Below are 26,628 nucleotides of genomic sequence, written 5' to 3'. Positions count from 1 at the left end.
ACCCCCAACCCCAGGAGCCAGGGCCACTTTGCTGCTTTCTCTCCAGAAAAGAAACCTCCCCCATGACTCAGCCCAGCCCCAAAGTTACCATTTGTTTAATCAAGATAGTTGGTTTGCAAAACATTAAACATTAAACAGTATTTGATGCCTAGTTAATAATTTGCATCCTCTTCATTTGTTCCTGAATCCTTGGAGACTGACACTTTCCCCCCCAAAGGAATAGACAACAAAAGAAATTGTTTTTAGAGCAAAACAAGAGTTCTTAAACTACAAAGATGTTTGCCAGAATGTCTGATCTCCATGTTCTGCTGTTAATGTTTCTGGCGGGAAAGACAGCCTTCGGGGTAAGTGTTCTTTTCAAATATCTGTAGTTGAGAGACTGCGGTTATTAGGAGGACCAAACCAGCTGGGCCAGGAGTGATGAGAAACTTCAGTTGTGAAAGGCTGGTGTTGCCAGGTCGAATATGTCCTGATTTCAAGCGCTAATGCAGGCCTGTCATGCTGGTTGCTGTTAAGGGGCCAGTTCCAGGAAGCCATGCAATTGACTTGAGCCCTCTTGGAGCAGAGTCTCCATGAACACCTTCCAACTAAGGAGATCAGAGCAAGAAAATCTGCTAAGGCAGTGTGTTGTGATCTGGCATGGGTCTCAGAGATCCCTCTGGGAAGCTGCTGAAAGCTACAAAGTCTCTCTCCGTACACGCCAACACACATACCATGTTCTCCAGCTATTTCAGGTGACGCTAGGGTAAGAAGCCCTGTGCTTTGGCTCTAGAGGAGAATCCTGCTGGCAACAGGTTTACTTAGATGGATTGGATTTGGAGAGAAGCTTTGTGGGCAGCACTTTTTCTCCCATCACCCTGTAACCATGGCTGTGGTGAACGGGGCAGAGAGGAGCAGGGGCCCCAGGGAGGTCATGGTGAGAATGGAAGGAAATGGACACCAGGGGTTCTCACACGGGGGACTCAAGATATTTGGGAGCAGGTGAGCTGCGGAGGTGTCGGCTCCTGCTGTGTGCCGTTGTGGTCCAGGAGTGTCAGCTGGGTCTCTGTGGACATGTGAGAGAGGGCCTTCACCAGACACCGCACCTCTTGGATGGGTTGGAGGCACGAGTGTGGTCTTGAGAGCCAGGGTTTGAACCTCAGCTTTGCCGCCTTCTAGCTGCAGGACAAGGAACAAGGAACATCATCTCTGTGAGCCTCGGCTTCCTCGACTGCAAACCTAGCGATAATCTCCCCCAGATTTGGGGAGGGTCGAGACCGATTAAATGGGGCAATGTAAGTGGCTTTCAGTAAATGTTAGCTCTTTTCCCTTGAGATTTCCAAAGGGAATACGAGTTCTCTATAAAAATCAGAGACTGCGCCCCTTTGTTGGAGTGGAGGGGGTTTGAATAGAGAGCAAGAAAGGGGTGAGAACTGAAATAACAGTCATAACCTATTTATCTCATTAAATACCTTTGCATCTTATTTCCCATTTCACTCCATAGAGATTTTCCTGCAGGCAGCAGATTCAATTCCAGGTTTTCCGATTAGCACGCTTTAAAAACAACAGCTTCTCCTCCCCTTTTGGTAAACTGTACTCAGACATCTACCTTAGTTCAATATTAAGCTGCCAACGACTCACCTCTGGAAGAGTTTTCTTTTCCAGTGATGGGGTGTGTGTGTGTGTGTGTGTGTGTGTGTGTGTGTGTGTGTGTGTGTGGCTACAATGACCGGTTATCAAACCCCCTACATCACTGATGGTTGTTGGATGTCTGGGGCCAAGATCCTGCAGAAATACCGCAAGTCTAGAGAAAAGTGATGGAAACTATCAGGTGTTCACAAGGGGCCCCGGAGAAAGTACCGGTCAGAAAGAATTAGATCCTAAAGTTTGCAGGCGAGGAAGAGAATGGATGCAGTCTGTTTGAAATTCACCAAAAGATAATGCTCCCCCCAAATCCCTTTTTTGCAAGCCCCAGTGAATTTTTAGGGTTAGCGATGAAAATATAAGTCAATAATGGATAAAAGAGAAAATACGAGAGATAGCCTTTAGGCAATGAGATTAGTCAATTCCAAAGAGGGGATTCAGGGCTTTGGAATGTTTTCTTACTCCAGATATGTGCCTGACAGGTGGTCGGGAGGGCAGCTTGTGTCCCATAGGCCAGTGAGTGGCCAACTCACTCAGATGTCTAGAGAGTCTGAGGCGTCACCAGGAAGGAAGGAGCCACATAGCCCGATGGACAGGGTGGCCTCTCCTGCCCCATGTAGCTAAATATAATAACCAACTGCTACCATTTAATGAAGAATCCTGTGTGCCAGGCTCTGCGCTTTTGATGCATTGGTCTTTGGGTCCTCCAGAAGGACCCTAAGAAATAGGTACTGCTGGGCTTCCCTGGTGGCGCAGTGGTTGAGAATCCGCCTGCTGATGCAGGGGACACGGGTTCGTGCCCCGGTCAGGGAAGATCCCACGTGCCGCGGACCGGCTGGGCCCGTGAGCCATGGCCGCTGAACCTGCGCGTCCGGAGCCTGTGATCCGCAACGGGAGAGGCCACAGCAGTGAGAGGCCCGCGTACCACAAAAAAAAAAAAAAGAAATAGGTACTGCTATTGATCTCAGTTCACAGATCAGGAGCCGGGTAACGTGTCCTCAAGTCACAAAGCTGGGAGGTGGCAGAGTTGAGTCCTAGACTATGGCTGGTGTCCAGCTGTCTGGATAAGGTCTTTTGCCTGGGGCCCTGGCTGAGGATGAGATTTCTTTGGTCCATATAGCTTCAGGGCATGGTCCTTGCTGTAGGGATGGGAGGCTCTTAGACCAGGGACCTCTTTGCTGGGTGGAGCGTAACAGACTCCATGTGCCTCTGAAACTTTCAAGCAAAGGGTCTCTGATTTCTGCCCATTGGGAAGATGCCCGGAGACCCTCCCACGAGTTCAGATCATGCAACAAAAATTATGAAGACTTCTCTGTAGGCTCATCTTTAACTTAGGTTTTTATTCAGATATCCATGATCCAAGAAAGGTGCAGAGTCAAGGATAGTTGCCATGGATTCCAGGGAATCCTTAGTGCCTTCCTGGTCTGGTCTGGAATTGTTTTTCCTTACCTGTCAGTTTTGAACACCTGTCCCCAGCACAGTCTTGTACTGTTATTCCCATTTTTTGAAGGAGAAACAAACCCAAAGATGTTGAACTAACTTCCCAGCCAGGACAGAGACCCAGCTCTGTCCAATTCCTCTCCCATCACAGGACGCCCGCTCAACTGTATGTGCCCCGTCCCCAGGACTTAGACATCTCTTCTTGCTGTGGTTCTTAGGGTGATTTGCGGTGCCACTGGCCTCAGCCATGATGTAATTTGACCTCTTCTAGGGTCATAAGCCAGAGGACAAGCTTGTCGGGCCTGCCCTGCTTATCTCAGCCCATCCGCAACAGCAGGCCTTACAATTAAAATGCATGTTTGGGCTTCCCTGGTGGCGCAGTGGTTGGGAGTCCGCCTGCCGATGCAGGGGACACGGGTTCGTGCCCCGGTCCGGGAGGATCCCACATGCCGCGGAGCGACTAAGCCCGTGAGCCATGGCCGCTGAGCCTGCGCGTCCGGAGCCTGTGCTCCACAATGGGAGAGGCCACAACAGTGAGAGGCCCGCATATCACAAAAAAAAAAAAAAAAAAAAAAAAAAAAATGCATGTTTATTCCCATTTCTAAGCTTTTTAAACCCTAGAGTTTAGAGATGAGAGTCCAGGAACTCTAGAACTCCAGAATCCTCCCAGATAGAGAGTCACAGAAATGTCTGCACAGACCAGAGGCTTGGCAGCTTGGGGTACATCCTGCTCACAGCCCAAGTTTTATTTGGTGGGTAGAAGTTCAGCCTGAAGAGTATTTTCATATCCTTTCAATTGCTTGGTGACATCTGAGAATCAGAACATTTCACATAACAATACAGATCCCCAGCTTTTCTTGAAAATCAGGCATTCTAGTAACACAGGCTCCAATCCTTGCACGGCACCAAGGGGAGAAGGAAGTCCTGCTTCTGATATTAGAAGCTGAAGCCTCCCAGATCCCACAGGCCCCAGCACTCTCTCTTTTTGACACCCTCTCCACTTGATCGGTGTACATTATCTACCTCATTCTACCTTGGAAAGAGAGAGGCAAAAGGAGAAAGAAATGGAGAGAGAGCCTGCTTGTCTGGTTATTGTTTAGAAACACTGTGGATGCTGAGGTATTAGAGCCAATGTTGGATGGTCAGGTAACAGGGCTCAGTGTCTGATTAATTCAAGCATCCAAATCTACCCGGCCCCCAGGACCCAACAAGGCCTTGGATGGGATAACACGAACCACCTTTTTCAAAGCGTCAATGGTCCGGAATGTCAGAGTCTCAGGCCTAGGAGACATCACTTCCTCTTGCTGTAACCCATTCAGAGTCTTACGGAAAAGAGAGGGACTGAGTTGCACTGCATGTTCTTAGAGATTTTTTTTAAATATTTATTTATTTATTTATTTATTTTTGCTGCGTTGGGTCTTCGTTTCTGTGTGAGGGCTTTCTCTAGTTGCGGCGAGTGGGGGCCACTCTTCATCGCGGTGCGTGGGCCTCTCACTGTCGCGGCCTCTCTTGTTGCGGAGCACAGGCTCCAGACGCACAGGCTCAGTAGTTGTGGCACACGGGCCCAGCCGCTCCGCAGCATGTGGGATCTTCCCGGACCAGGGCTCGAACCCGCGTCCCCTGCATTGGCAGGCGGATTCTTAACCACTGCACCACCAGGGAAGCCCCTTATAGATTTTTTTTAAAAACCTGATCCTAAGCACAAGTCCATCTCATTAGCTTTGGCAGTGTACACTGGTATTTAGGGAAATCAGGTCGCAGGAAATCGCGTGTGTATGTAGGCCCAGATATATTTATATTTTCAATTCATTAGAGTTTCCTAAATGCAAAAGCAATTCTGCTGTCACAGAGAAACAGCATGGCAGAATATTCGGCAGCCGGGATTTTAAATAAAACATGCTTTTTCTTCATAATTAATATAACAAGTTTTCCTGGCTTAGGACTTGGCAAAGATCCCAGGAAAAATGAGGGGAGGGGGTTGGTGTGACGTGCTTGTGACCTGATGAACAAATTCGAGGAAGAGTTGGTGCTGAGTGAGCTCCCCTCAATCACTTAATAATTTGAAAAAAAAAAAATTCAAACTCATTGACCACAGTGGCTAATTATCATAATCATAATCATAGCAGCAAGTATTTATTAAGTTTATCAAGTCTTTACCATATGTCAGGTATTGTGTGTTTTATGTTTATTATCTCATGTAAAGCTTCCCAGCAGCCCTATGAGTTAAGGACCACTGTTATCCTCATTTTACAGATAAGAAACTAAGCTTTACAGAAATTAAGTGATCTGTGCAAATGGCCCCCGCTGCGAGGTTACAGAGCTGGGATTCAAACCCAGGTCTGCCTGATGCCAGTTCTGTGCTCATAACCACTGTGTAAGAGGTTGCCATGCCAGGCGCTACCCCAAAACGACTGGGACTTTCAATGTGGAATGGAAGGTGTCCAGAGGGACAGTGACCTCAGACTCCAGTTTCAGGCAGGAGGAAAAGCCACTCCCATCTGGAGGCTCCTTCAACAATCCCTGAAGCTTTTCTTTCCAACACCAGAAGGATCAAGTTCTTGCTCGATGGCTAACTCATTAGCTCAGTGCTTTCAAAACTTTAGTCATGAATGAATCCATCTTCAGAAATTCTGCCAAAGCCCAGACTAGTTTCTTAATAATACTTTTGTTGAACAGACTCACTTTCTGTCTACCTAGACAGATACATTTTTAAAGGAAACCATCACTACTATAAATGGGAAAATCAAAGAAAATGAAATAATGCCCCTGAATTCTAACTGGCTGCAGCTGTCACGCTAAAACGCAGAGCTGACGCCTGCTTTCTCCTTGTTAGGAGGGAACGCTAGCAAGAGGCAGAGGGGAGGGACTTACCAGTGCCACCCCAGTCTGTCTTTGTGATGCGATTGGAAGAGATGACAGTAAAACCGAGAAGGGAATGACTCTCTCACGCTGTGTTTTGATGTGATGTCTCTCCCTGGCCAGGCACCACCCAAATCAGCTTGGGTACCAGCAGCAGTTCATGTCCCACAACAGAGAAAGCACAGAAGTAAAGACAGCTTCAGGGGTGGAGTTGGTTCCCATCAATGGGAAGTGACTTTCCTGAGAACCCCCGGGCTTTTCCTGAGAACCGACTGGCCAAGGAGGTGAATATGGGGCTTGTGCCCATGTGGTGGGCCTCAGACTCCACCCCCACCGGCTCTTCTGTGTTTTTTTTTTTTTTTTTTGTACACCTCCCTTTTCAAAGGGTTCCAAAGTGCATGATCACATCCAGAAATGAGCGTTTTTTTTTTTTTTTTTAACATCTTTATTGGAGTATAACTGTTTTACAATAGTGTGTTAGTTTCTCCTTTACAACAAAGTGAATCAGTTATACATATACATATGTTCCCATATCTCTTCCCTCTTGCGTCACCCTCCCTCCCACCCTCCCTATCCCACCCCTCTAGGTGGTCACAAAGCACAGAGGTGATCTCCCTGTGAGCGTTTGTTTTTATCCAGTCTCCTTATCCTGGATGGTCTCACCACCAATCCTTCAGCTCCCTCCCCACAAGTCCTGGGATGAGCCGTTCGTACATTTCTCACTAAGTGCTTATCTGAAGAGTAACTCACTGCAAATGCTGTGCTCTCCCCGAGCAGACAAATCCCCCTGAATCAAACATCGGGTTGGGTGAGGGAATTCTTTCCTTTATCACTGGGGAAACGAGGCACAAAGAGATTCAACAATTTGCACGGGAGCAAAGGTAGACTCACCTCTCTCCTTGGCCAGGAGCCTCAGGCCTGAGAGAGGTAAAATCGAAGTGGCCGACAGAGTGAGCTGGGGGCTGATTGAAAATGCTTGTTCTGGGCCCACTCCAGGCCCACGGAAGCGCAACCCTGCAAGTGGGGCCCAGGGATCTGAATTCTTATCAAAAGCTCCCCAGATAAAAATGGAAATCCCTAGGGTCTACAGAGGGGACTGTCCTCTTTGCCCTGCCCCAGCCCTGCTCGCCGCACGAAGCTGCAGTCCAGCCTCCAGTTCACTGTGCAGAGGTCTGTACAGGTGGCTCTGAGGCAGGAGCAGGTGATCAGCCTCACAGTGAGGCGACCCGGCCTTGAACTCCTCCCTGGCCCAATCCACTGACGTCCTTACGGGAGCCGCGTCACCCTGTTGGGCCTGAGCTTCCGCCTTTGCATATAAAGGGTCTCGGCCAGCTCCTCTTCACGGTGCCTGCTGGCTCATCGCTGTGGCCCCGTGCACGGCTTCATCCAGGCCCTCAGGACGGACACCACCCACGGGGACCACTGGCTGGTGCCTCTTCTCCTTTGGCCTCGGAATTTCCCTATTAGAGCCATCTCTCCTCACCCTGGACTTCAGATAAAAGCAAAGCCACGGTGAAGCTGCCGATCCTGGGCCAGCGGGGCCCAGCTTGTGTGCTAAAGCAAGGATGAGATTTCTTGTAACTACAAAGCACTGAGTGGCCCCACTTCATACCTGTTAGGATGCCTAGAACCTTTTTTTTTTTTTTTTTTTTGTGGTACGCGGGCCTCTCTCACTCGTGGCCTCTCCCGTTGCGGAGCACAGGCTCGGGACGGGCAGGCTCAGCGGCCATGGCTCACGGGCCCAGCCGCTCCGCGGCACGTGGGATCTTCCCAGACCGGGGCACGAACCCGCGTCCCCTGCATCGGCAGGCAGACTCTCAACCACTGCGCCACCAGGGAAGCCCCTAGAACCTTTTAAAAATGGAAAATAACAAGCATTGGTGAGGATGTGGAAAAGATCAGAGCCCTCATTTGTTGCTGGTGGGAATGTAAAATGGTGTAGCCACTGTGGAAAACAGTATGGTGGTTTCTTACAAAGTTAAACACAGTATTACCATATGACCCAGCAATTCTACTTCTGGTACTGGCCCCAAAGAATGGAAACCAGGGAATCTGGTTGTACAGATATCTGTACATCAATGTTCATAGCAGTCTGATTCATATAGCCCAAAGATAGAAACAACCCAAGTATCCACCAACAGATGAATGGATAAACAGATTGTGATATATAATGGAATACTATTTAGCCATCAAAAGGAACACATTTTTTTTTTTTTTTTTTTTTTTGCGGTATGCGGGCCTCTCACTGTTGTGGCCTCTCCCGTTGCGGAGCACAGGCTCCGGACGCGCAGGCCTAGCGGCCATGGCTCACGGGCTTAGTTGCTCCGCGGCACGTGGGATCTTCCCGGACCGGGGCACGAACCCGTGTCTCCTGCATCGGCAGGCGGATTCTCAACCACTGCGCCACCAGGGAAGCCCGGGAACACATTTTTGAGATATGCTACAAGATGGACAAACCTTGAAAACATTATTCATAGTGAAATAAAGCCAGTCACAGAAGGACACATAATGTATGACTCCACTTATATTAGGTACCTGGAAGAGGCAAATTCACAGAGACCAAGTGGAATAGAGCTCACTGTGGGCTTGGAAGAAGAAGGAAGAGAGTCATTGTTTAATAGGTACAGAGTTTCCCTTGGGGATGATGAAAAATTTTGGCTATAGACAGTGGTCATGGTTACATAACATTGTGAATGTAATTAACGCCACTGAATGGTATACTTAAAAATGGTTAAAATGAAAAATATCATGTAGTATATATTTTACTATTAAAAAAAAAAATGACTGAGGCTTTGCACAGTTGTTCGTCTCATGACGTAGCTTTTTGCAGGAGGGGCCAGAGTGGGAGGACGTTGTGAGGCAGCAGTTAGGATGGTGCCTGGGATACTGGCAATCCCTGTCCTCTGTCCCCTCCGCCTCTCACCCTAACCTTGAGCTCTGTGTCCAGCAGTGGGGACTGGCCCTGCTGAGCTGTGCACTCCTGTCCCTGGCTTGCCTTCCAGCCCAGCAGCCTCACCCTCACCTGGCCACAGTGCAGAGTTCTCTCCTCCCCAGCTACCTTTAGGAGCAATGCAAATCTTTTCCTGGTGTGCATGACATCTGGTTTACCACCCGGTCATGGTAGAATAACTGCAGAGAAAGAGATGGCTGGAATTTGAGTCCCAATCTCTTACTTACCAGGTGAAAGATTTTTCTGCTATTGGTTCATTCGAAGTCAAACTTCTAGCCCCACTTCTCCCATCTATGCTTCCCAGTCCTCTGAGAATATTTCCTATCAGTTAAGTCCTAGAACCCATCAAGGCAGACTTTTAGCCTCTGCCTTTTTGTTTTGTTTTCAAGAAGGTCTAGAATTGTGAAAGGTAGAGGAAGAAGCTGAGTTGAAATAATTACTAGATTAAAGATAGGACAGAAGAGATTAGACCTCAACTCCCTCCACCCTCAAGGAGATTACACTGTAAATCAGTAAGACTCCGAAGCAGGATCCTTCTCTCTGCCCCTCCCTGCCTTCCCCACCAACCACCTTGAGCCTAGAAGACACCAGATCATGAGACATGCTCCCTGGTGACTGGGCTGGGGGGGTGGGATATTAACATTGCTGATAATTTGCTTCTAACTGGGGAAGGCCAAAGTCCTGAGCCGCGGGTCCATTGTGAAAGCCCAATTGTAGATGCACCAGCACCTGGATCTAGAGAGGTCTCTCTGAATCTACTGCAAAGCAGCCACCTTTCCATGTGCAGGAAGCAGCTATTCCCAGCCCTCTAAGAGGAGCTGAGGCAGTTGTGACCACTCATCCCTGGTGAGACTGGGAATAAATGTGGTGGAAGAAGCAGGCAGTGGCTTGTGTGCCTTTTGATCTGGGTGAAGATGTTTGCTGAGATGTGTTTGTCACAGTGGACTGGCTGAGGCTGCAGATGACTTTTGTCCCTTCCCCAGATGTCCATGGGACCTAGTGGCCCTCTCTGTGTCTGCCAGGCCCGGGCAACTCTGGACAAGATCTTCCCAAAGGTTTCCAAGCATAAGGACCCAAACCCTTCACCGGGCTCAATGCCCTGCTTCTCTTAGGGTTAAGTAGCTCTGCCACTTCCTTCTCCATCTTTTCAACGCCATGTTTGCAGGCTGTGGGTCCCTCATCCCTCACAGCAATGGCTCTGGTGTTAGACTGGCTCTTTTCTGGCCTGGCTCTATCATTTACTAGCTGAGTTATTCTGGGCAACTTAATCTCTGCAAACATGTTTTCTCACCTCTAAAATGGACATAATTATAGTACTTCCATTATCAAGGATTCTGTGCAATAAAAGAGACAAAATGCACATAAATCATTTAGCACAGTCCTTGGCAACTGTCAGGTCTTAATAAATGTGAGCTGAGATCATAGCTGTCCCCTCCTGCTCCTCTTCCTGCTTTTTTTGCATCGATGACCTTCCTCTTTAGATTTGCAAATCCCAGGCATAGGAGTTCTTATTTCCCTGTCTCTTTTGAAAAAATGGAATTGGAATAATGGGATGAAAGGAGGCGAATATAGTGTTTATCTATTCCCCTCAGCACCCCGCCATCATCCAGGTTAGTTTCAGGATCCAGGTAATACGGCATAAATCACTGGCTATTGTCCTAGCCTTTCCGGTTTTGTCCCCCAATATCCAGCCTGGTGTTTGGGCTGCCGGGGTCCACATTTCACCACAGCCTCTTTCTGAGGGTGGATCCAGTGATCCACAAAATGAGTGGGTCTGCTTCGGACCCCTGGGACACCCTGACATGCAGCCCAGGCTGCACAGCTGGGCGGCAGCTGCCTCAGACCCCCTGAGAGCCCTTGGGATCTGAAGGTGCCCCCAGGCCAGGAAGGTCCTGCTTTCTTTTTGTTTGCTTTCCGTCTGAGCCCCAGCTCCAGCTCCAACTCCTGGGAAGGGCACGTCTGCCACCTGCTGGCTGTGGGCAGCGCAGCACCTGACTCTCCCTCAAGCTCCAGTTTCCAGCTCAGATTTGGGGCTCTCGCCCCGGCTCAGGTCCTGAAGGGCTGGATGAAGACAGGTAGAGAGAGACGGGCCCTGACCTCCACACAAGCTTTATGGAGGGAGGATGAGGCAGGCAAAGGACCGGGACCAAGGCTGCGCTGACTGGCTGTGACGAGGGTGAGACTGAAGGAGGGGTAACATTTGTCCTCAGGGTCCCTTCATGCCTCTTCTCTGTCACCTGCCTGCCACTCATGCCCAGAGATGGCAATGTCAGCTGCTCCCTGTTCAAGCACCCGAGGCCCAGAAACACCCTGAGACCTGAACCTGACCTTCTTCTGCCAACCCCGCCCGCCACTACCAACCCCCCACCAAACAAAATCCCCACCCCTTGTCTGTTTCCTGCAGAAACAGGGCAGGGCAATAGTGATGCATTTAAATAGGCACCGTCCGGACAACAAATGGCTTCTCTCCCTTTCTTTGCACGACCTTCTCCCCCACAACTTTTTATTTTGTAATTTGCACCCAGATAGATGCAACACAGAACCTTTGCTGTAGTTGCTTTCTGCCACGATCTCTTATGCATTGGGGAAAAACCCAAACGAACTTTTTGGCCAACCCGATATATACATTTGTTTTGTTTGTTTGGTTGGTTGGTTGGTTGGTTTGCTGAATCATGTGCACCTAAATTGCAGACATCTTCCTCCCTATTTCAGCATCTTCTAAGAATAAGGACATTTTCCTACAAAACCACACTACCATGATCACTCTCAAGAAATTCAACACTGGGCTCCCCTGGTGGCGCAGTGGTTGAGAGTCCGCCTGCCGATGCAGGGGACATGGGTTCGTGCCCCGGTCTGGGAAGATCCCACATGTGGCGGAGCGACTAGGCCCGTGAGCTATGGCCGCTGGGACTGTGCATCCGGAGCCTGTGCTCCGCAACGGGAGAGGCCACAATAGTGAGAGGCCCGCGTACCGCAAAAAAAAAAAAAAAAAAAAAAAAAAAAAAAAAAAAAAAAATTCAATACTAACATAAGTCTATATTCAGGTTTCCTAATTGTCCCAATAATATCCTTCGGGGCTTTTTTTTTTTTTTTTTTTTAAATCTAGGATCCAATCAAGGACCCACACTGCATTTAGTTGTCAGGTCTCTCTAGCCTCATTTAATAAAGAACAGTCTTCCCATCTTTTTTGCCTTTTATGACACTGACAATCTTGCAGAGTCGAGGCTAGTTATTTTGTCGAAAGCCCACAGTTTGGGCCTGTCATGTTCCTCATGAGTAGATTTAGGCTAAGCATGACTCGTCCAGAATGCTACAAGTTGATGTTGTGCCCTATTGTGCCATACATCACATCGGGGTGCATTCTTTCTTTTTACCATTTTACCCAAAAATGACTGAGGAGGCTACCGTAAAACAGAAAATTAAAACTTCTGCTGAGGGTAGAGGAAGCAATTATACCAAACTGCCTAGACTGGGTACAAGGAAGATGCATCACACTGACTTCCCTGTCAGGAGATAGAACTTTTGTTTTCCAAGTCAGAGGTCAGCAAACTTGGTCTGTAAAGTACCCGATAGGAGATATTTGGGACTACACTCTCTGTGTCAGCAAACGCCCTGCAGTTGCAGCACAAGGGCAGACACAGGCAATGTGTAAGCAGGTGGGCGTGGCCATGTTCCAATCAAACTTTATTGGCAAAAACACAACTGCTGGGTTCGGCTCAAGGACCTTTGTTTGCTGACCTCTGATGTAAGTGAAAGAAAATATTCCAGCTATTAAATAAGTAAAATTTTCTTTTTCTGGTAAGTACTGCATTGTAAAAAAAACAACAACAAAAAACACTACCATCACCACCAAAAAACACTATTCCTATCATTATTTATTTTTTCAGCAAAACTTTTTGAGGCATGCCATGTGCCAAGCACTATGCTCAATATTGGGTAAACACATCAGTGATGAAACAGACAAGAGCCTCGACTTTCTTGTGAGGGCAGAGTTAGATGTGAGAGACAGATAACATGACAATAAACATACAAAACTACAAGCTGTAATGGGGACCATGGAGGAAATGAATGGGTGCAGAGACAAAACAATGGGGGCGTGTCCTACTGATAGGGGAGTCGGGGAAGATGACATTTAAGCTGAGACCCAGTGACGGTCATTGGAGGGGTGGGGTGGAGAGCTTTCTAGGCTGAGGGAACTGCGATTGCAAACGCCCTGAGGTGGAAAGAGCTTGGTTAGTGCCCTTTTGAACCTAGGTGTGGCTGGAGATTAGTAAAGAACAGCAGGAGAGAGGGGTGTGGGAGGAGGTTTACAGGTCCTAGTTGGTGTTTGCATTTTACTCCAAGAACAATGGGAAGTCATTGGAGAGTTTAAGCATCTGTCCATCTCCAACCTTAAGGAACTGTCACCTGAGACGATCACTAGACTTGGGCATGAACCCGAATCCTATCACAGCTGCGTGACCTCTGAGCCTCAATTTTCTCATCTGTAAACCGGCTAATAGAGCCTCTTCATAGGGTTGTTAGAAGAGTTAAATGCAGCAATGTGTAGTCGGGTAGACGAGGTGCACAATACATGCTGATCACTGTAACTGACAAGACGGTCGGTCCCTGGGCGGCCAGGTTCCAGCACGGGAACACGCAAGTGCAAGGACTACACCTGCACACTGGGGAGAAAGAGTGATGTTTTGGATGCTCAGCCAGCACCGGAAGAGTGCGGAGCATCGTCAAATAGGCCCCGCCCCCTCTCTCTCCAATCCACGACACCACCCCTCCAGCCATCAGAAAGTACCCCGTGCTCCTGTGCCCTAGCTCTGACCCCGAGAAGGCTCCTTTCAGCTCGCAGGAGCTCAGGAAAGCACCCAGCCTGCTCAGAGGACTCAACCTGGCTCTGCTCTGTGTCATTTTGTTTTTCAGTTCTCCCTCCTGTCTTTACTCACCGACCTGGACCCAGGTGAGTGTGTGGACCCCCCTGGGGCTGCCAGCCCCACAGGCTGGTTCTGGGATGGAGAAAAGGGGGCCTGTACATGCGAGCGTGGATGTGACCTCAGGGTTCCAGTGGTTCAGAAGTGGCGTGGACCGCTTTCAGGATCTTCCCAGAGAAATACATTCCTGGGTATTTGTGTGTCCACACACACACACACACACACACACACACACGTCCACACATGCACATCACACAGCCCATTAGTGTCTGAAATGAGACCAAAAGGCCAAGGCAAAGTGAGAGTGTCTTGAACAATGGCTCCAGGAAGGCTAGCCCTGTGCTACCCCACTCTCTCCACCCCCTTCGGTGGGGAGCCAGCCCCTCTGTGCTGAGAGGGTGGTGCCGTGCAGGCAGCCCCCAGCTGGCCCACCGCTGCTGATGGCCTCTCATCAGCACCCCCCACCGGGTTGCTCCTCCACCCAGTGTGTCTCCTCAATGTTCTTTCACACAGGCTCTTCTCTCACAGACACACCTGCCACCTCTCACCTGCTCCCTGTCCCGTTTCCTCCGCCTGGTGCCCTCAGCCGGGCCTGGGCTGAGCAGAGCTGCTCCTTCCTGCCACATCGTCCATCTCTCGGTCTCCGTCTCTGGGTCTGAGTCTCCCTTTGCTGCTTTGAGGCCCAAGGGAGAAAACTCCGCTGATTATTTCACTGGGGCAGAGGACACATCCCCCAACGGTAGCGACCTGTGTTGGTCACCCACAGAAGACAAGAGCCAGGCACATGGAGATCACAGTCACGTCTAAACGTTGGATCAAGGGTCTTTTTGGAGCAAAGAAGGTGATAACTGGGTCAAATTCAGCTTGACAGTCAATATTCTCTGGCAGCGAAGCCCTGGGTGGGCAGACAGATTCGTGCCTGCTCAAGGCAAGCGATGCTTGGAACTTGTCCTGCCCTGCATGCTCAGGGAATGTTTGTGGAATTGGATAGAAATGTTCATGAGCGCGGTGTGGGGATTGGGAAAGGATGTGTGTCTTTCCCCAAAGCAAAGGAGAGTGTTGAATTCAACAACATATAATTCAATTGCTTGGAAGAATCATATTTCAGGGAGCTCTCCCAGCTGGCCAGACCAGCAGCCGTACATGGAATCCAAGGAGGGTCCAAGGCCAAGAGATGGGAAGAGCTGGCCCCTCCCCAGCCTTCGGCGCGAACTTCTCAGGCACCACTGAGGGGGCTGCTTTGGTCTGGGTGCCCACTAGACAGAGCTTCGGAACTGTGGGCTTGCACAGAGGCAGAAACAGGACATCTAACACTCAAGGGACCTCACCCTCTTCAAGTGTTTGAAAAGCAGCACCCCTCCCCCACTAGTCCACGAGGTGGGCTTCATGGGAGTTAACAGGAGTATTTACCTCAAGAAACTTTACTGCCACCTGCCAGAAAGTTGCAAAAGACATCGACAATGACTATGAGTTTATGACACCCTGGATTGTGCACTGAACAACACGAAAAAATGTATGCAGTGGCCCTGCTGAACAGACATCACAGAAAAGGGAGTGGATACATTCTTTGTGTCCGTAAGGCCTTCAGCTTTAATCAAATAGATTGGAAACTATAGGGTCAGATTTGATCTGCAAACAGGAAGAACTTCCTCACCTTCATAGTTGTCAAAAAATCTGAATGGGCTTTTGGGCTCTCGGGTGGTAGTGAGTTCTCCATCACGGGTGGTATTCAAGCACAGGCTGAAAAGCAACTTAGTAAGGAGTGGAAAGTGTGGGATTTAACATACTGAGATTCTGGGCTTTCTAAGAACTCTGCCAAGGGCTTCTGATAGTTTGGTTAAGTAGATGAAGGGACCTTGGAACAGGCCACCTGCATGCTCCTGAGTCTATCTCGAGGTGTTCTGTCAGCCTCTGGCTGTGGAACAGGGTGAGATGTAGTGGCTGGGTCTTTCTGCAAAGAGCAGGTTGGGTTCTAAAACCACCCCTCTTCGTGTCTGATTTAATTTCACCTGAGGGTTGTACTTTGATGGAATTTGTCAGATTCCCCACCGGCTTTGACGACAGTATGGCCAGGGAAACGCTGTGCTCACGTCCACGGGCAAGCTGCTATTGTAGTTGGTCTTGCTGGAGACAGTACATGGTGAAGGCCTGGCTGGAGCAGATGGGGCTGGGCCACAGTGCCCAACGGGTGGCAGAGGAGGTGACCATCAAACAACACAGGCTCTGCCCGTCTCCCCAAAGCAGGTGACATGACAGCCCACAGGCCTGCAGAAATGCCTCTTCAAAGCCAGCTAGATTCTTCCCAGCAACACAGGCTGAGCCCATCCATCAGCTGTCCTGACGCCTGCCAGCAAGGGTCTCTGCTGGGCTTGCCCTGTCAGCCAGAATGGAAGCATCAAATGCAGGCTGACAGGGTTGGGGTTTGGGGGAGGCCCTCGGAGGAACCGTCTGTGCCACAGTGATGGATGGTGCCAACAGGGACGGCATTCCAGGGATTTTTATTCTGTTCCACACATCTGGCAAGCTCTTTAACCCAAGCAGCTGCAAAACCCCATCCCCGGAACTCTTGAGTTTTTCCGAGAGACCCCATGTATGGACCACGATAATTCTGGTTGAGGGACCTGGAGGATGTGACAAAAGAGATTTCCCAATGGTGTTACTTCCTGGAAGCCAAAACCCATGGAGTTTCCAGAAACACAAACCCACAAGAGGCTCCAGGGCTCATAAAATAGCAAACCAGGGCTTCCCTGGTGGCGCAGCGGTTTGAGAATCTGCCTGCCGATGCAGGGGATACGGGTTCGTGCCCCGGTCCGGGAGGATCCCACATGCCGCGGAGCGGCTGGGCCCGTGGGCCATGGCCGCTGAGCCTGCGCGTCCGGGGTCTGTGCTCCACAACAGTGAGAGGCCCGCGTACCACGAAAAAAAAAAAAAAAAAAACCAGACTCGGACTTAGGTAGACCTGGGTTCTGATACCATCTCTTTTCTGTCTTGGTTTTTCCTTTTCTGTAAAATGGGAATAATAATACCTATGCTATAGAGGTTTTTTTAAAGTTAAATAAGGTTGTGTGAAACCACGTTTATTTTGTATAGTCACCAGTACATAGAAAATACTCAGTACATAATAACCTATTATTTGGAATATTTGAGTTAACTCAGGATACTCTTTACCATTCTTCCTGATAAATTCTAAAAACAGACTCTTATAATTAGACAAATCCACAAGGGTTTCTTTTTATACCTGATATGAAATGCTTCTGACAGCTTCCCCGTTCTTCCCGCAAATCTTTCTCCTTCTCTATAGCCTAGAGAAAACCTCAAATAATCTGTATTGGAACCTGGAAAGCTTTTTTAAAAATCTACCAATGGACCCAAACTTCATGTCAGGCTGCCTGCAGTCCCTGTCTCCCCAGGAAAGCCCTTGGACAAATTTCTATACTCCTATTGAGCTCATCAGGCATTTTCTTCACCAAATATCTATGACCCAAATCTCAAATAGTTTTTTTCCTGAATTCCCTGTTTACTCTGCACCAGGCAGATACCATCTTCACTGGCAGAGCTATGTGCCCACTGTGTGCCAGCCAGTCAGAAGGAAGGGAGGCTTGGCCATAGAGGGAAAGCTTGAGCTATATTAACAGCATATAGGGCTCTGTGCTGGGCACTGTGGGGTAGAAAGAGGAATGGACATGGCCCTTTCTCTTAAGAAACCAACTGTCTGGTTGAAGGAAAGAAATCAGATAGACCAAGTTAAATACAAAACTCAAGAGACGTGCCCTCTGAGATCCAGCCGTGAAACCTAAAATTCTGAAACCACCTGGGCCACTGAGGAATTCTATTATCTAAAATTCGTATCCCAGCAGCACTGAATATTAAGCCAAGTGTGTTCATTTGTTATTACTACATGATATGGTTGACTCTTGAACAATTCAAGGGTTGGTGGTCCTGACCTCCTCATGTAGTCAAAAATCCATTTTGACTCCCCCCAAGCTTAACTACTAAGAGTCTACTCTTGGCTGGAAGCCTTGCTGTAACATAAACAGTCGATTAACACAATTTTGTATGTTATATGCATTATATACTGTATTCTTACAAGTAAGCCAGAGAAAAGAAAATGTTAGTAAGAAAACCATAAGGAAGAGAAAATACATTTACAGTGCATGTACGTATGTATCTACTGAAAAAAAAATCCACATATAAGTGGACCCATGTGTACAGTTCAAACTGTGTTGGTTGGCAGGATCAGCTGATCTTGACTGGGCTTCCTCATGTATCTGTAGTCAGCTGGGAGGTTAGCTGGGCTTTCTTACATGTTTGAGACCTTGGCTGGGGCCTAGGGCTGCCTCACGTGTTCCATTATCCTACTTAGAAGAGCCTAAACTCGTTCACACGGCAGTCACAGGGGTCCATGAGAGAGAGGAAGAGAAGCTTGAAGCTGGCACACAATGCTTCCACTAGAAGCTATTGGCAAAGCAAGTCCCAAGGCCAGCCCAGACCCAAGGGATGGAGAAACTGACTCCATCTTTGTCTTTCTTTGAATTCTATTTTATTTATTTTTTTATACAGCAGGTTCTTATTAGTTATCTATTTTATACACATCAGTGTATACATGTCAATCCCAATCTCCCAATATATCCCACCACCACCCCCCGCCACCGCCACTTTCCCCCTTGGTGGCCATATGTTTGTTTTCTACAACTGTGTCTCTATTTCTGCCCTGCAAACCGGTTCATCTGTACCATTTTTCTACGTTCCATATAAACGCGTTAATATACGATATTTGTTTTTCTCTTTCTGACTCACTTCACTCTGTATGACAGTCTCTAGATCCATCCACATCTCTACAAATGACCCAATTTCGTTCCTTTTTATGGCCGAGTAATATTCGATTGTATATATGTACCACCTGTTCTTTATCCATTCGTCTGATGATGGGCATTTATGTTGCTTCCATGACCTGGCTATTGTAAATAGTGCTGCAGTGAACACTGGGGTGCATGTGTCTTTCTGAATTATGGTTTTCTCTGGGTATATTATATGCCCAGTAGTGGGATTGATGGATCATATGGTAATTCTATTTTTAGTTTTTTAAGGAACCTCCACACTGTTCTCCATAGTGGCTGTATCAATTTACATTCCCACCAACAGTGCAAGAGGGTTCCCTTTTCTCCACACCCTCTCCAGCATTTACTGTTTGTAGATTTTTTGATGATGGCCATTCTGACTGGTGTGAGGTGATACCTCATTGTAGTTTTGATTTGCATTTCTCTAATGATTAGTGCTGTTGAGCATTCTTTCATGTGTTTGTTGGCAATCTGTATATCTTCTTTGGAGAAATGTCTATTTAGGTCTTCTGCCCATTTTTGGATTGGGTTGTTTGTTTTTATAATATTGAGCTGCATGAGCTATTTATATATTTTGGAGATTAAGCCTTTGTCTGTTGATTCTTTTACAAATATTTTCTCCCATTCTGAGGGTTGTCTTTTCATCTTGTCTGTAGTTTCCTTTGCTTTGCAAAAGCTTTTACGTTTCATTAGGTCCTATTTGTTTATTTTTGGTTTTATTTCCATGACTCTAGGAGGTGGATCAAAAAAATTCTTGCTGTGATTTATGTCAAAGAGTGTTCTTCCTATGTTTTCCTGTAAAAGTTTTATAGTGTCTGGTCTTACATTTAGGTCTTGAATCCATTTTGAGTTTATTTTTGTACATGGTGTTAGGGAGTGTTCTAATTTCATTCTTTTACAAGTAGCTGTCCAGTTTTCCCAGCACCACTTATTGAAGAGACTGTCTTTTCTCCATTGTATATCCTTGCCTCCTTTGTCATAGATTAGTTGACCATAGGTGTGTGGGTTTATCTCTGGGCTTTCTATCCTGTTCAGTTGATCCATATTTCTGTTTTTGTGCCAGTACCATATTGTCTTGATTATTGTAGCTTAGTAGTATAGTCTGAAGTCAGGAAGTCTGACTCCTCCAGCTCCATGTTTTTCCCTCAAGATTGCTTTGGCTATTTGGGGTCTTTTGTGTCTCCATACAAATTTTAAGATTTTTTTGTTCTAGTTCTGTGAAAAATGCAATTGATAGTTTGATAGGGATTGCATTGAATCTGTAGATTGCTTTGGGTAGTATAGTCATTTTCACAATATTGATTCTTCCAATCCAAGAACATGGTATATCTCTCCATCTGTTGGTATCATCTTTAATTTCTTTCATCAGTGTCTTATAGTTTTCTGCATACAGGTCTTTTGCCTCCCTAGGTAGGTTTATTCCTAGGTATTTTATTCTTTTTGTTGCAATGGTAAATGGGAGTGTTTCCTTAATTTCTCTTTCAGATTTTTCATCATTAGTGTATCGGAATGCAAGAGATTTCTGTGCATTAATTTTGTATCCTGCAGCTTTACCAAATTCATTGATTAGCTCTAGTAGTTTTCCAGTAGCATCTTTAGGATTCTCTATGTATAGTATCATGTCATCTGCAAACAGTGACAGTTTTACTTCTTCTTTTCCAATTTGTATTCCTTTTATTTCTTTTTCTTCTCTGACTGCCGTGGCTAGAACTTCCAAAACTATGTTGAATAATAGTGGTGAGAGTGGACATCCTTGTCTTGTTCCTGATCTTAGAGGAAATGCTTTCAGTTTTTCCCCATTGAGAATAATGTTGGCTGTGGGTTTGTCATATATGGGCTTTATTATGTTGATGTAGGTTCCCTCTATGCCCATTTTCTGGAGAGTTTTTATCATAAATGGGTGTTGAATTTTGTCAAAAGTTTTTCCTGGATCTATTGAGATGATCATATGGTTTTTATTCTTCAGTTTGTTAATATGGTGTATCACATTGATTGATTTGCATATATTGAAGAATCCTTGCATCCCTGGGATAAATCCCACTTGATCATGGTGTATGATCCTTTTAATGTGTTGTTGGATTCTGTTTGCTAGTATTTTGTTGAGGATTTTTGCATCTATATTCATCAGTGATATTGGTCTGTAACTTTCTTTTTTTGTAATATCTTTGTCTGGTTTTGGTATCAGGCTGATGGTGACCTCATAGAATGAATTTGGGAGTGTTCCTTCCTCTGCAATTTTTGGGAAAAGTTTGAGAAGGACGGGTGTTAGCTCTTCTCTAAATGTTTGGTAGAATTCGCCTGTGAAGCCATCTGGACCTGGGCTTTTGTTTGTTGGAAGATTTTAAATCACAGTTTCAATTCCATTACTTGCAATTGGTTGGGCTATTTGTATTTTCTATTTCTTCCTGGCTCAGTCTTGGAAGGGTATATACTTTTCTAAGAATTTGTCCATTTCTCCCAGGTTGTCCATTTTATTGGCATAGAGCTGCTTGTAGTAGTCTCTTAGGATGCTTTGTATTTCTGCTGTGTCTGCTGTAACTTCTCCTTTTTCATTTCTAATTTTATTGATTTGTGACTCCATCTTTTGGTGAGAGAAGGTGCAAAGGCACATTGCAATAAGCATGGCCACGGGGAGAGGTGAAGAATCAGGTCCCTTTTATTTCATCAGATTGGCTCATACCACACCAGAGTGCCAATGTGGAACTTGAGGCTATCAGCTAGACTTGGCCACATCCAGCTCCCCTGCCTCTTCACTACCCTTTCATCTCCTTCCTTGGCTGGCTTTCTTCCCCCATCCACCAGGGATTCGAGGCTCCTTTGACTGGAGGCCGCATCCCACTCTTTTTTGTATAATTCTCCATTGTTTCCAAAGCCTTCCTGAACCTGGCATAATACTTGTCCCACTGTAGGTGCACAATACATGTTTCTTACCTAGGCAATGGGATGAAGTACCAATAGAATAGAAAAGACAAAATAAGCTTTAAGCTTGGAGGAAGAGAAACCCTCCCAGGTGACTTCTAAAAAGCATTTTCAAAACATGTTGCAACCCACCCCAAATGTCAAGGATCTTGGTGCCTTCCCTTTGCACAGTCTTCCAACTGGATGGCTTCTGGCAATCTGGGGCCACTGAGCCTCTGCTGCTTCTATCCTACCTCATCCAAGGGCCCTGGACCCTGGAGAATAGCAGGGACTTAATGCCTCACTTAGCAGGAATGTAACTCAAAGTCTATGTGTTTTATTTCCTCCTTAGCTTCACTGAGAGGTGAACAGACCTTGTAAATAGGGCTGGATTCAAATCAAAACCCTCCAACAGACATTTCATCCATCCTCTGTCACCTGGAAAAATCATACCATTCCATCTTTATGAAAAACCTTCCCTCATTTCCAAATATCTGCAAAAGAAAAGATTCTTAATGGTCTCACCAAGCTTATCCAGTCTGACCCTCGACTTGTGGGAGTGATGGGAGAAATTACAGGAGCAATTCGAAGGCGCTTATCTATAAAAACCTGTTGGAAAAACAAAAAAACAATTCTCCAAAGAAAAGAGAAAGAAAGAAATGGGGCAATCATCTCATTACCAAACTCATTGTCTCTTCCAAATGTCAGTTTGAAATCTTTCATATCAAACTCAGAAAAACATTTTTTTCCCCCTTACTTTCTCACCCTTTCTCTGCTTTATCATGCTAGAGGGAAAGAAACCTTATTTGCTCCAGGAGGACAATGGCCTTATCTTCAACCTAGATCCTCATGCCTGGAAAGGTGGCCTCCTCTGAGAGCATTTTCATAGTGGGGAAAAGCAGCTCGGGAGAAATAATGAGGAAGCAAAGGGAGTCTTGACTTGACACTGTGATAAATGAGGTGAAACTTTGGCAAGGAACCAGAGTTGGCGTATTCAAAAAGGAAATAAAAAGATAGTTCCATTTTAATGGGAAATATAAAACAGCCATTGTGCAAAAGGCGATTTTTCAAAAGCCAAAGAGATAAAGACTCTAAGGGAATAACTGAGAGACGAATAAGATAATGTGGTTGATAATCGTGCTTAGGTAAAGTGCTGTCCTCCGGGCCATCGCTGGCTCCGTGGGAGTGCCTTTTCAAGTCGGCCATCTGCATTTGCTCCCGCCTCATTATCATATGCATCTCTGGACAGTTTCCTTACAGCTTCGACTTGCTGACTTGCCATACTCCTGCCAGCTGGAGAGAGCAAAGTCAACCCAACTTTCTTCAAATCCCAAACTCCTCTCCATCAGCCACAGAGCTATCAGCATCTTCCAAGGCCCCGGACAACAAAGAACTTGAGCCCAGGCTTACACACACCTGCTCTTCCTAATGGACTGGTCTAGTGTAAGGTTTACGGCCCTGGGCAATGCCATATACTGCCTTTTCTTTCAGTAGGCAAGATCCGTGAAACTTCTCAAGGCTGTCCTTGGACAATTCCTAAATAGCAGGCTGGATGTGCAATGGGAATGATAGGACCCCTTTCCCAAGGGTAACTGTGAACTATCTGAGGCAGTATGAGAGGCCTGCTGAAGCAGTTGAGAGAGTGCCATTTAAGGGAGATATGGAGATAAACTGCCTTAGTTCATAGGCTGTCATTCATTAGCTATGTGACCTTGGACAAGTTACTTAACCTCTTTTAGCCTCAGGTTTCTAAGCTTAAAGTAGAGATAATAATACATCTAGATTTTTATGAGAATGGAATGGGGTGGTTCATGTAAAATGCTTAGTCCAGAGCCTGGTACATAGTAAAGACTCAGTAAATATTAACAGTTACGATGATTCTATATAAATAATTCGGGAGTAGTTTGATGCTGAAGCTGAAAGAAAAGTGACAAGTTTCTTGGACTTTATTCAGCCAAGGTGACTGATAAAGTCCCACTGAGAAATTTCATTCACAGAACCACCCAACAGGGCACTCAAGTGCCACTGGATCTGACCCTGGGCAGATCTCATACAGGACCTTGGAGACTTCCTGCGCCCCAGTCATCTTCCTGCTATTTACAGGTGAGAAAACTGAGGCATGGAGAATACAACTGGCTTGTCCAAGGTCACGGTTAGTGAAAAGCCAGAACTTGTTGTCTTCTCCCCATTTCCAGTCACGCGCTCTTGACCTTGCCAAATGCCAGTGCTGGCTCACTGGGTCATAACAGCCCCCTCAAATGGAAACTCACGGTGCCTGACCCCTTCTATCTGCCCCGTCAGTGTCAGGAGCTGGAAAGACACGTGAACCCTCCTTCAGGACCTAGAAATCTTTGGGAAAGGGGGTTTTCAGTGAAATAAAATGGTGACTTCTTTAGGTCTGATGATTAGGGTTTCTTCTGTCCTGTTCCCACATCTGTAGATTGGACTCTCGACCACTATGAGTACAGCCAAGAGTCTTATGACCAGGAGGAGAACGCCAGCAGTGCTCTCGTCCATCCCGAGAACCCTGACTGGTACTATGCAGAGGACGGTAGGTACCAAAGCTGTTTGGGGGGCCCTCCTGGGAGGAGAGCAGCACACCTGGAGGGGAGTTTATGTGTGACCCCATGCAAGGGCTCTCTCTTCTCTTCCTTTCTGACCAGCATCATATAATAGGTATTAAAATATTATTTAGACTGGCTTTTTTTCAGTTAGAATTACATACTATGAATACTGGGGAGGTTCTTAGAGACCATCTCTCCCACTTTCAAATGACAGGTGAAGCAAGTGAGGCCAAGAGAGGAGCTGACTTAGCCAAGGTCACGCAGCAAGTTAGGGCATCACCATCCAGCTCTCCCGACACTGTGGGTTAGAGTCATGTTCAAAATCATCCCCAGAGCTTTCATGCAGGGTAGTCCTAATTATGCAGAAGAGTCTGTCTTGGCATTAGACATCAAACTGTAGCATTCACAAATTTGGCATTGTGCTGTGCTGTGCTGTGTTTTTATTTTTATTTTTTTCTCTTTTCACTCTTCGGAAGATTTGCACACTTGCTGTGTGTGTGTGTGTGTGTGTGTGTGCACGTGAGCTCACACGTGTGCTTTGGCCACTTTTGGTTTTGTTTTTGTGGCTTCTTGAGACAGAAAAGAAAATGAGAAGCTGGGCCTAAGCAAAGCCATGTGACTAAATCAGTAGAAGTAATGGCAAGCACTTAACAGCTGGAATAAAAGCTGTGTAACTGCGAAGTGGCCTGGAAGGCAGGGCCAAGATACGGGGCATCAGGGGAACATCAGAAGGGACCATCAAAACAAGAGCCAGAGGCCCAGGGATCCTAGTTCCTGAACCAAAGAACAATGTGTGTGAACAGAAGGATAAAGAATTCCCCAAGGGAAGATCCATTCAGACAACCATGAAAAGCCAAAGGCACAGATGAAATATGACAAAATCTAACTGAACAAGTAGTTGAAGAAAGATGAAGGCCACTGGGTCATTTCCTCCTTGCCGTCAATTCTTCTGTCCCCCTCTTGCCTTTGGTCTTCTTTCCTGATGTTCAGAAAGCTTGTGTTTCATTAGGGGTGGGATTTCGTTCCCCACTCCTGACCTCCACCCCTGGGCACTGGAAGTAGGGGAGGTCTTCAGGCTTGTGAAATGCCTTCGGCATCAGAGACAGACCCCGTGGCACTCCCAGCGAGACTGGGAGGAGAGAGATACTGATGACGGAAAAGAGGAGTTACTCAGCGAGAAAGGCCCCATCCAAAGCCAGGCTGAGGGAGACAGTCACGATTCCTTCTTGCCTCTCCTCTTACTAACCTGAATCCCTCCCTCTGGTCTTGTGATGGCAGTGTTCCTGGCTCTTGAAGGTCAATGCATGTTTCCCCCTTTCCCCACTCACTGGCTAGGAAGTTCCTCTCTCACTTGGGGCAGGAGATGGAAATTCAAGGAGCAGACAGGGGGCTTCCTGCCTGCTGTTCATTGCAACCTTGACTTCCGCCCGTGTGTTTTAGATCCATGTCTGTCCAACCCCTGTGCGCATGGTGGGGACTGCCTCATCAGCGGGGCCACATTCACCTGCAGCTGTCCAGCCCCTTTCTCTGGAAACAGGTGTCAGAATGGTGAGTGGACCTTCACCGGATCTGATCTTACCTCCATGTTGAACAAGAGGCAGTTTCTCCTCCAATTCTAGGGGGTAAAGAAGGGCTCAGTAATCCCGTGAAAAGGCTGACCACCGCACATATTACATTGCGCATAATAGATTCCTCTGCATGGTCACAGGTAGCATCTCACTGAGTCCTCACCCTTACATGTTAGATAGGACTAGTATGTCCATTCCACAGATGAGAACATTGAGGGTAAGAGGAGATCATAGCTGGGTTCTGACCAAGATGTGTTCTAAGCTCAGGACTTGTTGTTGTTGTTGTTTAGAATGTTTAGACCAACTTCCACAGAGAAATGTGGTTCTCATATACAAGAGCAGGAAGGCTCTCAGGGCACATAAGGCTCAACCCTGTTAGAGAAAGGGAGCCCAGAGTGTACAGGGGACTTGCTCGTGGTCACACAGCTAATTAAGAGGAGAGCAAAAATTAGAGACCTGGTGCCTGACTCCCAGCCCCATGCTCTCTCTTCCTGCCACCCTCACTGGTAGACACTCTGATAAAAGGTGTGTCCACTTTTAGTGACCTCTTGTGGGCATAACATGAGGCTATGTGATAAGGTATCGGGAACAGAATTCTTACGGGCTAATTGCACCCCTAGAGAGAACCTGGATCCTGTCGCATCTGGCAACCATCTAAGTGGGGTGGGGGAGGAAGTGAAGGTTTTATGGTTGACTTGTTTTCGCTGTGCCCTCTTCAGTTATTCCTACCATTTTCAATCCTACAAAGTCTTTCAAAAAATTTTTCAGGATGGCTTGGGATATCAGGCACAAACATAGTTACTGGGTTTATCCCTCAACTTCTTGGAAGAATGACAAAATTGTAAATGGAATATAAAATCAGCTATACAATGGAGAAACTCAAATTGCAGCTCTACTTTTTTGAAGGTGTAAAAATTATCAAGGTGTTTATAAAAATAGCATAATAAAGACTATGAGCCCTAGAAA

The 26,628-nt window shown here is 46.8% G+C and overlaps 1 protein-coding gene across 1 annotated transcript in view; it reads left to right on the top strand.

The window, feature by feature from the left end:
• Positions 1-201: 201 nt before the first annotated feature.
• The window catches only part of HABP2 (hyaluronan binding protein 2), a 37,140-nt gene continuing 10,713 nt past the window's right edge, over positions 202-26,628 (top strand). The window contains exons 1-4 of the mRNA XM_059054846.2: positions 202-344; positions 13,787-13,823; positions 23,971-24,081; positions 25,535-25,642. Coding sequence (XP_058910829.1) covers positions 276-344; positions 13,787-13,823; positions 23,971-24,081; positions 25,535-25,642 — 325 coding nt within the window. The 5' untranslated portion in view covers positions 202-275. The remainder of the gene's footprint in view (positions 345-13,786; positions 13,824-23,970; positions 24,082-25,534; positions 25,643-26,628) is intronic.

The sequence above is a fragment of the Kogia breviceps genome, chromosome 2, assembly GCF_026419965.1.
Source record: "Kogia breviceps isolate mKogBre1 chromosome 2, mKogBre1 haplotype 1, whole genome shotgun sequence".
Classification (NCBI taxonomy): domain Eukaryota; kingdom Metazoa; phylum Chordata; class Mammalia; order Artiodactyla; family Physeteridae; genus Kogia; species Kogia breviceps.
The sequence above is the reverse complement of the archived record's forward strand: the minus strand, read 5'-3'. Positions and strand labels throughout refer to the sequence as shown.